This window comes from Drosophila pseudoobscura, chromosome X (assembly GCF_009870125.1).
Source record: "Drosophila pseudoobscura strain MV-25-SWS-2005 chromosome X, UCI_Dpse_MV25, whole genome shotgun sequence".
In the NCBI taxonomy this organism is placed as follows: domain Eukaryota; kingdom Metazoa; phylum Arthropoda; class Insecta; order Diptera; family Drosophilidae; genus Drosophila; species Drosophila pseudoobscura.
This window is the reverse complement of record NC_046683.1, coordinates 8405533-8419512: the sequence shown is the minus strand read 5'-3', so window position 1 is coordinate 8419512 and position 13980 is coordinate 8405533. Positions and strand designations below refer to the sequence as shown.

General features: G+C 43.8%; 1 protein-coding gene across 1 annotated transcript; it reads left to right on the top strand.

Annotated features, from left to right (window-relative positions):
• Positions 1-12384: 12384 nt before the first annotated feature.
• fd19B (forkhead domain 19B) lies at positions 12385-13773 on the top strand. Its single transcript, XM_033383131.1, has one exon. The coding sequence runs from the start codon at positions 12453-12455 to the stop codon at positions 13461-13463; it is 1011 nt and encodes a 336-aa protein (XP_033239022.1). The 5' UTR covers positions 12385-12452; the 3' UTR covers positions 13464-13773.
• Positions 13774-13980: the final 207 nt, after the last annotated feature.

Below are 13980 nucleotides of genomic sequence, written 5' to 3'. Positions count from 1 at the left end.
CTGACCCTCAAAAATATATCGAAATATACCTTCTCATTTCAAAAATATACTGTAAATATACCGATAGAAAAAGCGAACGTAACCCACTTAATCCCACTCTATTTAAACAGGTAAGCAAAATAAGTTAAACAGCGGAAAATAATACTGGTTGTATATTCTTCTTGTAAGTCCATCCTATCCATCCTCCTACAAATGTCCACCTTATTTTTCACCAGAATTGCGCTGAAAATATCAAGATTTATAATATTCGTGTATGTACTTAGATACCCACGTGTCGATAATGGGTTAATCGTTCTCTGTCCATGGTCGGAATCATATTTCTTGATTTTGATATTCGGTTGAATGTTACTAGCTAGCTGGGACTGTCAGCACTGAATACATACTTTTATACGATTGATGAATTATTTTTCTACAAGATTGGTTAATTTTAAGTGCTTCTTTTTATTGCATTATTTATAAAAAAAGGATTAAAAAAAATTTTAGTTTTTTACATGGTAACTACGCCTAAATACACATTTGCTACGGAATGAAATTGTGTTCGTAATGCTACGTCATACTTGCGTGTTGATGTTCGATGGCGATGAAAATTTGCATACCCTTTTAAAATTTTGTTTTCCAAGTCGAACACCGGCTTTCCGTCTGTAAAATGCATTTTCGCAGTTCTGCCTCTGCAAAAGTCGCATATTTGTCGGCCCGAGGATTGCAAACCTCAGTAAATAAATGGTTGAAATGCAATGACTGCATCTTGGAAGAGGTAATGCAATTACTGCACCGTCAAGTGGCCCGTGTGACACCACCAGAAATCTGTTACGCGCGGATCCCAGGCAAAAATTATCCAATATTCTCTAAATTCAGCAATTTGACTGCACTATTTTCATACAAAACAAGAATAAAGAATACAAGCTTTTAGCAAAAAACTAAACCTCATAGAGCTTAAAGTTTTCGCTGGTTTGTGTCACCGCTTTTAAGCATGATCATTTCCCATTCCATAGAGGACGCTAGCGTAAGTTTCGCGGTTCTTGTCTTGGCTAGGGCAGGGATTCGGGGTGATTCGAATCTGACTGAAGGCAGGATTCGTATTGATCAAAATATAGCTGTGATTTTTTGAATACTGTTGATTCTTGCGTGTTAGTTAAGGTTTTAGACTATCATTACTAAACAAATTTATAAATATTCGAATGAAAACAAATTTTTTTAAAACAATATTAGGTTAATGACTATTCAAATCGATGTGCATCAGTTTTGTAATGAGTTCATCTTTTATTCCACATAAATTATGTATAGAATAGGCACTTTGATGTAATCCGAATCCTACGAAGATATTTGATATTCTTAATAATATTCCTAAAACAGATCAATCTTGAATGAAATACCTTCCTCTATTCCAATATTCCCCAGTTAATTTTTTGATTGCGAACAACATTCCTGCGCTCGACGAAAAGATTTTCAGACAAAGGATATGAAGACATGAACTAATTTCCTGTAGATACTGAAGGGACTTGGAAATTGTCGCATGCCTCCCGGTAGGGAGATGATTTAATTGATTAGCAATGGTTTTTGGTGTTGGGGTTGACCACCCATCACTCGCACTGCGACTGCGACTGCGACTGTGAGTGGGGATCAGTGTGAGAACTGTTTCAGCGAGTATAAGTACACACGGATCGCCGATTAATTTGCTTGGGGCATACAATTTGCGTTAACACAGAGCTCCGAGCATGCAGTCCACCATGCATGAGGATGGGGATGGGGTTGGGATGGGATGTGTCCATCCCCCAGAGAGAGAAAGAGAGAGGATCTCGGCGATGGCCCTCTGATCGTCTAACTGGCAATCTCTGTGGCAAGTGGTCGATCGATCCGTCGATCGATTGAGCTGAAAAATGTACGTACTCTGGGCTTTGTGGCTTTGGCTTTGGCGTTGGCTTTGACTGCGACTTAATTCAGGGGCTTAAGTTACGGTACTCGAATTGGGATTTCGATGGGGAGATGGCTCGGGACCAGCCCATTTCATGCTAGTAGACCGTTTAAGTGCCGGCGCATCCCATCAAGGCTCTCTCTGGTTCAGGTTCGGGCCTGGGCCTGAGCCTGGGCCTGGACCTGGGTCTGGGCTCATATGCATACGCCTGATCATTTCAGAAGTCAGGAGTTTGGTCTCGACTTTTGGCTTCGGCTTTGGCTTTGGCTTTGGGTTTTGGCTTTGAGTTTTCAGTTTTCAGTTTTGGGTTTGGGTTTGGCATTGGCTTTGGCTTTCGCCACATAATTGGTCTTGGTCTTGGTCTGGCGTGGCATCATCGTCTGGGGGGATCTGTGGGGATGTATGCATACATATCGCATCGTATCGTATGCCGGCCGACCAATTGAGAGGGGCCCCCAATTTGAGTGATAATGATTATGCGTTGCCTCGACTCTTCCCATATTCTCAGTTAGGTCGAGGCCCAGGCTCAGGCTCAGGCTCAGACTCGGGCTCAGGTTGAGGTCCAAGCCCATGCTGTGGTATGATGTGATGTGGTGTGGTGTTATTGTGATTTGTGGTTAGTTGCAGAGCTTCTGTGCTACGTTTAAGCCATTGGTAGCTGTCAGGTCTACGTTTGACTTTAAGGCTCATTACGTCCATAAGATGCGAGAGAAAAAGTATCGTTAAAACCTTTGGCAATCTGTGGGAAAATTCTCTTCACCATAATTTGCATTGAGTTCAATTAAATTTTTGCCTTTGCCGTTGCTGTTGTTGTTGTTGTTGTTGCCCTGTACCCCCGTGTATCGAGAGGCACAATATGGACATTAACAGGAAATTGATGTTATTGCCGTTCTGCGGCCCAATGCCAAGGTCTCATCCCAGCATCATCTCCCATCCCACAGGAATACGTGCCCAGGGACAGAAAAACAGAAGCTACCAGCTACTGTGTGTAGTATCCATTACATTCCAGCCTTTCCATATATATTCCTACATATTTCCATATATTTCTATCTAGCCATATTCGACCTGCCTCCTGTCATACATTTCTTCCTGCATATTTGGTTTTCGCGTCTATCGAATCCCTTCAAATCTCTTAGAGCTCTTTTTTTCGATCTCTCTTTCGATCATTTAATTGAAATATTCTTCAGCGTTTTCCATTTTTTAAATATCCTTACAAATACCTTGGTAAGTTTTGTAAGTATTCGATTAGTAGGGAGGGAGTTCAGTTCTTGGAGGGGCTTATCTTTAATGATATTGAGATATTACTATCATATACTATATCACTATCATATACCATCATATTACTATTACTATCATTACTATCTTGATATCTTAAAAATGTAGTTTAAAATAAAACAAATTTGAGAACATTCTGAAAAAATCAACTAATTCCCATTTAATCGCTGGCACTCAAGGATATGATTGAATTTCTTCGCCACAGGATTACGTGGAATTACTAAGGATATTCGATTCCTTAGGACACAAACATTGGAAGAGAACTGGGGGACAATGAATCTCCGGTATTGCAAATATCATTATTATAATTAATAATATATTAGAGAAAATACTAATCAATAGCGGTGTTTTATTTTGTACATTATTTCTGGAGTATTTTTTAGGTGTCTTTAAAAGGAAATTTAAAGAATATAGATTTCTCTTACAGAAAAAGCCATAACGAATCTTTAATATAATAAAACTAAAACATTAAGTGTTCAACAAATATCCAAACACGATTCAATTGGCAAATTGCCCATTATAAGTTGTGTTCTTATCAGCAGTATAATTTCTATGTTCCAAAATGTCTTTTTTTGTGATCTATGAGGAGATACATATGTATAGTATATAGAATACCATACTACAATAGTACTTTACTGGTATTATTCCCAGCAGATTCGGAAGTTTTTTAAGCCATAGATGATCCAAAATTTTCTTTTAATTTTAGCATATTAGAAAATATATAATATAATGCCACGACCATTAACTCTTTGGGGTTTAATATCACTTTCTTATATTTGTTTATTATAGATATTACTTTGGGTTTCTCTCGTCTGTTTTAGGGTCTGTTCTAGGCTGAAACTGCTGGAACGGCTCAATGGTTCCCACAAAAATGTTTATGTTATATAATAGGCAATATCTTAAGCCGAAAAGTGGTCATGTATAGCTTTCCAAAGCTGTTTGTTGAGTGCTTTGACAACTTGTCTTTGAACTCTAATCCGATCTGATTCGATTCAAACCGAGATCTGATTCCTTTCGATTTGAGCTATTAACGGGTGCAATCATTCATTAATTTGGCTGTATTATGGCTGGAAGGCGTTTAGCCCCAACTACCACTGCAGGCAACTGCAGGCAGTCGCACCTTGGCCAACACCTCCAGAGCCAAGACCCCAGACCCAAGACCCCAGACCCCTGGCAAACGGCGCACCACTGTTCCAGTGCTCCTGTGCCAACTCCAGCTCCAACTCCAGCTCCAGCTGCAGCTCCTCCTCCAACGCCATTCCCAAGCAAATCCAAACTAATTAGCATAAAATTGAAAATGCGCTCATTGCCAGCCTAGGCAGAGATGGCAGATGGAAGCGGAGTTTAGAGTCAAGTGCAGCCATAAGCAGCAGCAGCAGCAGCATGGAGGCTGAATGACTGAAAGGTTGGTAGGATGGTAGGATGGTAGGCTGGTGGGCTGTGGTAGGCGGGGCAGTCGGCCAATTTAAAAGGCATGTTGCTTCTGGAACGATGAAGCGCACAGCCATAGCCATGACATGAGCCGCAGTTTCAGTCAGCGTTTGATATTGCACTGGTACTCGTACTCTGGTAATATTTGTTTGGAGTCGTTGTTGCTTTTTTCCCGAAACCATCTCCATCTCCATAACATAACCATCCGCACAGGCAGAGCCAAAACCTCAGCTTCAGCTTCAGACCGAGTCCCAGACCCAGACCAAGACCCACTCGGAGTCCCAGTCCACAGAGACGGGGCCTCAAAAAACAGTTTGCGTAGCGAAGCGAGCGAACATAAAACAATTACGCCTACACTTGCTCACTCTGCCTGGTGGATCGGTGGTTCGGTGGATCGGTGGATCGTTGGATCGGTGTGGTTCTGTCTATCTGCGGCTGAGGATGCACACGGAGGGTATGCTATGGTATGGTATGGTATGGCATGGACGGCGCTACAGCGGCGTAAGTGTGTCGTGGTGATCTGTTGATGGCGTGCACGACCTTCCCTGGCGACGCAGACGCAGACGATCCATTTGCTGGCAAACCCAAACCGTTGCCAAAGCTTCAGCTTCAGCTTCAAGCTTCAAGCTTCCATCTTTTGAAGCGGCGAAAAAGTTGGGACTCTATCGGTTTATTTTCAGTGGGCAAAACGGATTCCAGTCGGAAGCTGTAAAAGACGACTTTCAGCCTTCTGCGGCAGGCTATGAAACACAATATTCATTAACTTGGAGAGCATTAATGTTGGAGGGGCCTCCTCATCCCCAGCCACAGCCACATCCCCAGCCACATCCACAGCCTCTTTATGCTCGGCTCCTGATGGAGCTGCTGGCTGCTTGCTGCTGGCGGGGCGCAGGCGCACTTACTATGGGCATAACTGGAACTTGAACGGTGCCTGGATATTGCTGGATATCGCTGGATATTGTGTGGCTTTCTGTGTTTTGCTGGGGATCTTTGCTTTGGTAGCTTTCTTGCCGTGCCTGCTTGTGGGTTTGGTGTGTGTGTGTGTGTGTTTTTTTTTTCGAGGAGTTTCAGTTTTTATGGTTTTTGCATGGCTCTGTTTGGCTGTAATAATGCGGCTATTAAACTCTGCAATCACTAACTTGAACCAATCCATTGGTTACCTGAGAACTTACTCTTTTTTCTTTCTGTGCCTTTCCATCCTTTTTACTTTAACGATCCTCTCTCTCTCTCTCCCTCTCTCTCTTTCTCTCTGTTGTGTCATTCGGTGGTGCCTCTGATTGTCTCTGATGGCCACCTCTACTTTGGCTACCTGCTATTACGCAAGGTCATTCCATTGAGGGATCCCTCCCCTCCGACAGCGAAAGATATGAGTACTCGTATCGCTCTTCTTGCCATCATGGTGACAGATCGGTTAGGATCGGTTTCCACCACCAAACATCGATAGACTTTACTTCTATATGTATTCTCTCGATATATGATTACGATATATAGATAGGCAATATATTGAAGCACTTCTAGAAAGACGCGATTGAGGACCCTTTTAAAAGTAGAACATCTCAAAGATCGTTTCGTATATTTTATTATTGAAAAATGAGTAGGATTCTTTACGGTTTCAAATAGGAATAAACTTTTCTGGAAACCCTTTGGTTGACATATTTGCCTCTCACATAAGCCTTGCGATTGTATGGCTGATAAGTAGAGATGCAGAGCGTCAAGATCGATGGACAATAATGTTGAATGCCTGGCACGATCCACGCCTCAGAGACCGAAACCCTGCACTCAGCCAGATTGTGGGAATGGGAATTGCTGTCGGTCCTGGATCCAGCTTGTTATTAAAGCCCACTGATTGCCGGTTTGGCAGAGGCCTGGTCTGGTCTGGGCTTTATCTGCATCTGGGATAACCAGGTAGACGGATGAAGCCTGAGCCAGGGCCTAACCCACTGCAGTACTGCCAGCGAGTGCGAGTACCCACCGAATCCAGGGCGATTTCGGCAATGACTCTGTTATGACTCGGGACAACAACTCTTCCATAACGCGTCGGTCCGCCGGTCCGCCGGTCCGCCGGTCCCCACGGTTTGTCAACGCATCCCCACGGGGCGCATTCGGACGAGTATCTGGTGTCTGCGTGTGGTGTCTTAATTCGAGTTTGAATATGGGGCTCTGTCTCTGGCTCTGTCTCTGACTCTGACTCTGTCTGTGTGTCTGGCTTTGGCTCTGGCTCTGGACTGTGGCTTTTGTGACCTCTGCGATGGCTTCGATTCGGTTTGCCACTTCTCCAGCGTTTTTGTCACAATATGCACTACTGCCCTGCCCTAAGTCACATCTAATTTTGATTGATTACATGTCCAGGCCTGGGGGCCCATTGTCCGTCTGTACCCAATTGCGTGTCTCGGGGTATCTGATTCTTTGGCTACTGAGACGCGTCTCTAAGCCGATTTCTTTTCACACTTCGGCACTGAAGCAGACGAAGATTACTGCTGGATGCTGGGTAATTACCACATAGCCCTCCTTTGACACTTTTTAACAAGACATTTCGACGCAGGTCCGACTGGTCTTCGACTTTGGGGATTATTCCACATTATGTTGCTTGCATCTTGGTTTATTGGCATTTAAAATGCTATATAGTTGACAGTTTTGTTAAAGTCTTAAGGGCCTTGATCTTTGGAGATGTACACGCGTAATTCAAATGATTCTGTAAAAATACTAAAGACTGATAATAGCTTCAAGATGAAATTCTCCGATGCATGGGTTGTAAATGGTTAGTCGTATGTTAATACATATGTATCATAGGAATTGGCTTATATTAAATCTATCTTAAAGGAGCAAATCATTTTCTTATTCTTGAAAGACTATTTTTCTGTGGATTCATGCAGGAATTAAATGCAGTTCCTTTCTTTAGTATTTTAGAAACATTTTAGCACATACATAGTTGAAAACAGTTGAGACCTTTTATTGTAACAAACCTTTATGATAGGTTTTCATATTAAAATCTGAAAAATATACCAAAAAGTATAAGAAAATGCAAGAAAAATACCGAAAAAGTAAATTTTTGCTTATTTTAATAGGTTTTCAGATCAGTTAATGAAATTATTTGCCAATTGAGAATCAATATTTTTAGAAAATAATTTCTAATAATTTATTTTCCCAATCCATATATTTTTATAAATAAAGCTAAAAGTATTTCTAAGATTAGTAAATATCAAATATTTCTCTGATTTAAGTTGAACCGAATACGAGTATTTAATAATATCTCCTGAAATTCTTGGGGGCTAGTGCCCTAAAAATACTCATAAGATTAAGCGGCAGGAAAAGTACCTTCCCTTCAGGTATATCCCTCCCACATTTTTCTCGTTGCATTTCAATCGTAATCGAATTATCGTGCGATACATCCCTGTTGTGTTTTTCACCGATTAGCCGCGAGAATGGCGATATGTAAATCGCATTTGGACCGCACTCGTGGGTCACATTCCTGGGCCCTGGCCCTGAGCAAGCGCCTTAATTATTTTCATCATGTTACATTTCCAATGACATTGTTCAACAACCATGGCCGGGGAGACGTCTCTGGCTCGTCTTCGCCTCAATCTCAATCTCAGGCAGGGTCTCACAGTCTGTGTCCCCCCCAATCCCTCAATCCCCCAATCCCGCCATCCCCATCCAACACACACGCAGTCGAGAGATGAATTTGACATGCGTCTCTGATGATGATTTATTTTCATTTTTGTATTTTTAATTCACTCTGCGCCATTGTCGCTCACATGGACACCACAGACAGGGCACAGGGCACGACTGGGGACTGGGGACTGCGGACTGGGCATAATCTTCGATGGCAAAAAGTTAATGATAAAGATGATGACCATCAGAATTGGAATAATGTATGTATATGTGGCTCTGACTTGGACTGCGACTGCGACTGCGACTCTGACACTGGCTGTGGCTGTGGCTCTTGGCTGTTGGCTCTACCTCTTGCTGGTTGCTGGTTGCTGTATGTGTCTCTTGGTCGCCTGCTCCCTCGATGGATAGATGGATGGACAGGCCAACAGTCCAGTCCAGTCCAGTCCAGCCCAAACAGGCAGGCGGCAGGCGGCACTCGGACATTCTCTGGACGGACCTGGAGACCGAGTTAAGATGAGTTGAGATGAGCTGTCCGAGGCTGGGGCCATTTTTATCGAATGGATTAGAGACCAACCATTGTTCAGTCTAGTTTGGTTAGCCTCTTCTCTTCCCTCTTTTCGCCTGGCCGTTCTTTTTTTTTGTTTTTTTTTTGTTTTTTCGTTCGTTTTTCGCCATCGTTTTGGACGGTACTGGGACCGGGGCTGTCGCCTTTAGCTTGTTTCGGTTTTGGGTTCCCTCCTTTTGCCATTAACCTGGTAAATTACGAATGAGGCAAAGTGGATTTAAGTTTGCCTCTCCACACACCACTCCACACTCCACACCACACACCACACACCACTGCACTCCACTTCACTCTACACAACACTACTCGAGAGTCCACAGTCCACAGTCCACTCTTCGCTCTGAGCCCTGATCCTGGCAATGATTGCAGTGGACTACAAAATTGTTTCTCCACCGTTGTCGCACAGAGAGCCACACATATATAGATCCCATTTATATATATGGTATATCCATGTAGTAGGTAGTATCCAAGTATCCGAGTATCCGCCTGCCCTTTGTGTCCAACACAGGGCAACAAAATCTGAACAGATAATGACCACTGTTCTCGCACTCAACTACAAGATGAGCGGCTGATATGACGATGACGAATGCGACGATTTTGAGACCCCAGCGTTAACGTTGACTGCCTCATGCCTCATGCCTCATGCCTTATGCCCTGCATGGAGGTGGGTGAGTCCAGCAGACAGACAGACAGACGGACAGACAGATGGACAGATGGACTGACAGACAGATGGAGGGACAGACATGATGATGGTTATGTTGATGCTGTGTTACCATTGCCCTGGCCAACAGGAGGGGAGAAAATTCCATAAAGAAACTGCCAACTGGCAACTGGCTGGCCCTTTCCTGGGCCCTCCGTCTCCGTCTTTTCTGGCTAAGATCTGCTGCTGCGTCCTGTTATTGTAATAATGAGTTTTTAGTGATGCGCATCGATTTGTCAATTGATGATTTGTTGTTTTCAGGCTTCAACTCCGTTCGGTTTCATTTTCCTTTTTGCCTTTTTGCCTTCTTCTTCCCTTGTTACTTTTTTTTTTTTGGTAGGATTTTTCGGAATCGGTTTTCAAGTATATCATTAATTCCATTTTTGTCATATTGAGAGCTTTTACAATATAATATTTGATTAATCGCATAGTTCCATGGGGTTCCATGGGGGCATCTCATGGGGAGTGAGAAATTGTCACAATTATTGATGCCTCCTCACGCGGCAATATATCTCTCTTGTCCGTTAAAGTATTCGCTGTCAGTGTACCCAGACAGTGTTGTAACAACTGCATTTAATCATGAAAGGTTATTCATTTCCCCAAACCCGAGAGCCGATTTTGGCCATTTGTTTCAGAGTCGTTCAAGTGTCAAAAGAGCATACAACACTCGGAGATAAATGACTAAGAAACACAACAATGTTTTAATTAAATATTCGGTTTTTTATAGGAGAACATAGTTAAATTAAATAGCATTTATACGGCTCATATTTAATCGAAATATAAAACGCATTAAAATCAATATATTTCATTTAATTTTTGGAAAATATTTACTAATCCAAGTATAAATTAATTTGAATATAAAATATGTTTAGATCAAATACGATTTCTTCTTATAATATGTATTTCCTTGGATTCGTGGTGCTCTTTCCTGGTGCTCTTTCGTGGTGCTCTTTCGTGGGGCTCCCTTCGGCTATCCTTCGTCGCTGAGTTGGTCCCAGAATCCAACAACAAAATACACAGACTTTGTGGAACGAGTATTTAAATGGAATTTGTTCCTAATGCAATATCTGGAACTATTTTATAGTCTTTAATACAAATATATTCGAAAAGCTGCAGCTTTAGTGCGCTAGTGGCTAGTGGAAGGATATTTGTTTGGCTGCTAATTGGAATATCAGTCTCTCGGTTTAGAGGACATTTGGCCCCATAATGCTGCCAGTAATTGGAATCACAAGCTTGTAGTATTTTTGGAACAACGATACTCGTAGTTCCACCCATCGCTTGTGCACCCATCAGTGGCAGGCAGGTCGATGCCAGCAAAGACCCATCCATGTACACAATGGGGTGCCGATGTGGCAGGTTCTTCCACATGGATGGATGGACGGATGGATGCATGTAAATGGCTCTCGTACATAGAGTCAGGAGGGAGTCCACGGCCTGGGCTTACGGCGCAGGTAAATGTCGGTCGGTCGGTGGCACACACGTACACGTACACGTACGTTACGGATAGATGGATGGATAGATATGGAGCGTGGTGTATCTATGTGCATATCGGGAGGCATGTACGGGAGGCTACACACACAAACACACACATGTGGTGATGGGTGGGGCGGAGGATCCCAGGGCAAATGCAGTCGCAACAAAACTGAATCCTATGGGGTGGGCGTGACTGTGTCTGGTGCTGGGGCTGGGGCAGGGGCATGGTACGGGTATGGCTGCCGTGGCATGGTGTGGCAATGTTGGCAGTCAAAAACTGATAATGTACTTCTGCCAACTGCAACTAATTTGTTAGTTAGAGCGGGGTCTACTCGTAGTACGTCTACCACCGCCACCGTTGAATCGCATCGTAAATATTGCTGCGACCACGGAGACTTTCGTATCTACCCGAAAAACCCCAGTCCCCAGACGACTCAAGCCCCAGCCCCGGCCCCAGCCCCGGCCTCAGGCCTTGATAAACATTCTCGATATTCAGCGTTAGTTTAGATTGTTATGGGCACAAGCCTCTCAGACCCACCCACACACCGCCCAGCAGACATGCAAAATAATCATTTTGGGAATATCCCCCGAGCTGAAAACGTAAGTCCCTACCATGTAAATGGGAATTTGTCAATCACAGATGCGATTTCTATATGTATTCGATGGTAGTTACAATTAAGGAATCTATGGGTGATTGTAATACGATATTCCTCGGAAAGACTCATCTATAACCTGCCAAAGAATAGAATCATATCAAAGTACAGGAACCCAACGTGGTAGCTAGTGAAAAATCATAAAATCTCACTAAATATCATTCCAATGAAATGTTATTTGTAATTCCAATCCAAAAACTGTGACGTACATTCCTCAAAGTGTCTTAAACAAATCCCTTTCAAGATATTTTATATAGAAATTCCATTCCGAATTGAAAATATGCCATAATCTTTATAATTGTAAATTCTTAGCTTATGATTGACTTAGGATCCTAGGAGCTCTCTTATTTCAACACGGATCGTTGTATGTTTCTCCGAGTAATTGGGTTGTATAAGCGCGAACAATTTACAAATATTTGCGAGGGTTGATTAACGAAACTGGATTGAGAGCCAGCGCAAATCTGGGCAGGCACAAAAGAGGATGGGAGTTCGGGTGGGAGTAGGATGGGATTGGGATTGGGATGAGGATGCCGATGAGGAGCAGGTAGAATTAATCCAATTTAGAAAGCGCTAGGCCAGAATGTTAATCCACGAAACGAAGGAGATTGTGGATCAATGAATGAATCCCATGGCTTTCATTGATCTGCGCCCTGCATGGCGATTAAAGGGGAGATCTGTGCAGATCTGTGCCACACAGGATATACCCGTAATCCCCCCAGCTTTTCCTCGACCCGAACTATGGCGATTCGGGCCGGCATATATAGATATATATAGGCTACAGTCGAGCCGAATCTCTCACAGTTCAACGACGATCCTGACAAGTGACACATCGAAATGGATACGACCACAAGCCCACAAGTGTTCCAGTCCAGCTTCTCCATCCGCTCGCTGCTCTCGGAGAAGGGCGAGGAATACTGCCACCAGCCGTCCAGCCCCAGCCATTCGTGCAACAGCTCCGAGGAGGCCTCCTCCGATGAGAGCCACACCCACTCGAACTCGCACTCGTCCAGCGGCAGTGTCACCACCAGCCCCACAATAGGCGGTGACAAGGAGGCCAGCAAGCCGGCCTTCACCTACAGCGCCCTCATCGTGATGGCCATCCGCAGCAGCCCAGAGAAGCGACTGACCCTCAGTGGGATCTGCAAGTGGATAGCCGACAGCTTTGCCTACTACCAGAACCACAAGAGCGTCTGGCAGAACTCCATCCGGCACAACCTCAGCCTGAATCCGTGCTTTGTGCGGGTGCCGCGTGCCCTGGACGATCCCGGACGGGGCCACTACTGGGCACTGGATCCCTATGCCGAGGATCTGACTATTGGCGAGACTACGGGTCGCCTGCGACGCAGCCACACAGCCTCAGCCGGCCAGCATCTACTAGGACGCTCCAAGGCGGCCCATCCCTACCAGCAGCAGATGCAGCTCTATGCCCACTCCATGTTCAAGCCGCATGCCGCCTACTTTCCCATTGCAGACACGGCACGGCAGCAGCACCAGCAGCAGCAGCATCATACGATCATGATGCAGAACTACCATCAGGCAACGGCAACTGCAGCAGCGGCACTGGCCCAGGCCCAGGCACAGGCACAGGCACAGCAGGCGCATCGACAGCAGACGACGCTATCATCGCACTTCCATCAGCAGCAGCAGCAGCAGCATCATCATCATCATCGACCTGGTAACAGCAATTACTACCAGCGACATCACCAGCAGCAACAGCAACAACAGCGGCAACACAATTATTACTTGCAACAGCAACAGCAACATCATCAGTTGCAGCAGGAGCAATATCCAAGTACTTATGCCGACAAGTGGATGCGACAACCCATTGAATGCTTGTGGCGTTAGACCCAGGGAGAATATCCTACAACATATTCCCAATTAATGCCTTCGATTGACACCAACTCTCAAGCTTTCCCCCTGGCGTAGAACGCAACAGCAGCAGAAGAAACATCAATGACTAAACAACAACTTCCCTGTATAGTAGATCCCACTTACAATATACGGGAACAATTAGGAACTACAGTCCAACAGTATTGCCTTTTTAAAGAGTCACAATTTGGAGCCACAGTGAAACAGTATTTAATGCTTCTTTTTTTTACAACTATTAAATATATAGATCCTAAGTTTGACCTAATAATACATACATATACATTTATCTTTAAATATATTTGAAAAAACGTTTAGAATAAAGTATGTTCAAAGGACAAGAAAGTAAAGTGATTTTTGTTTTTGATTAGGAAATACAGTATGGACATCTATGCAAGTCCCAAATCTGTTAAAAAAGTGTGAAATATTTAATATTTTCATGGAGTTACCTTCCACATACTGTACTCTCAATTCTTATCAATTAGAAAACATTTGC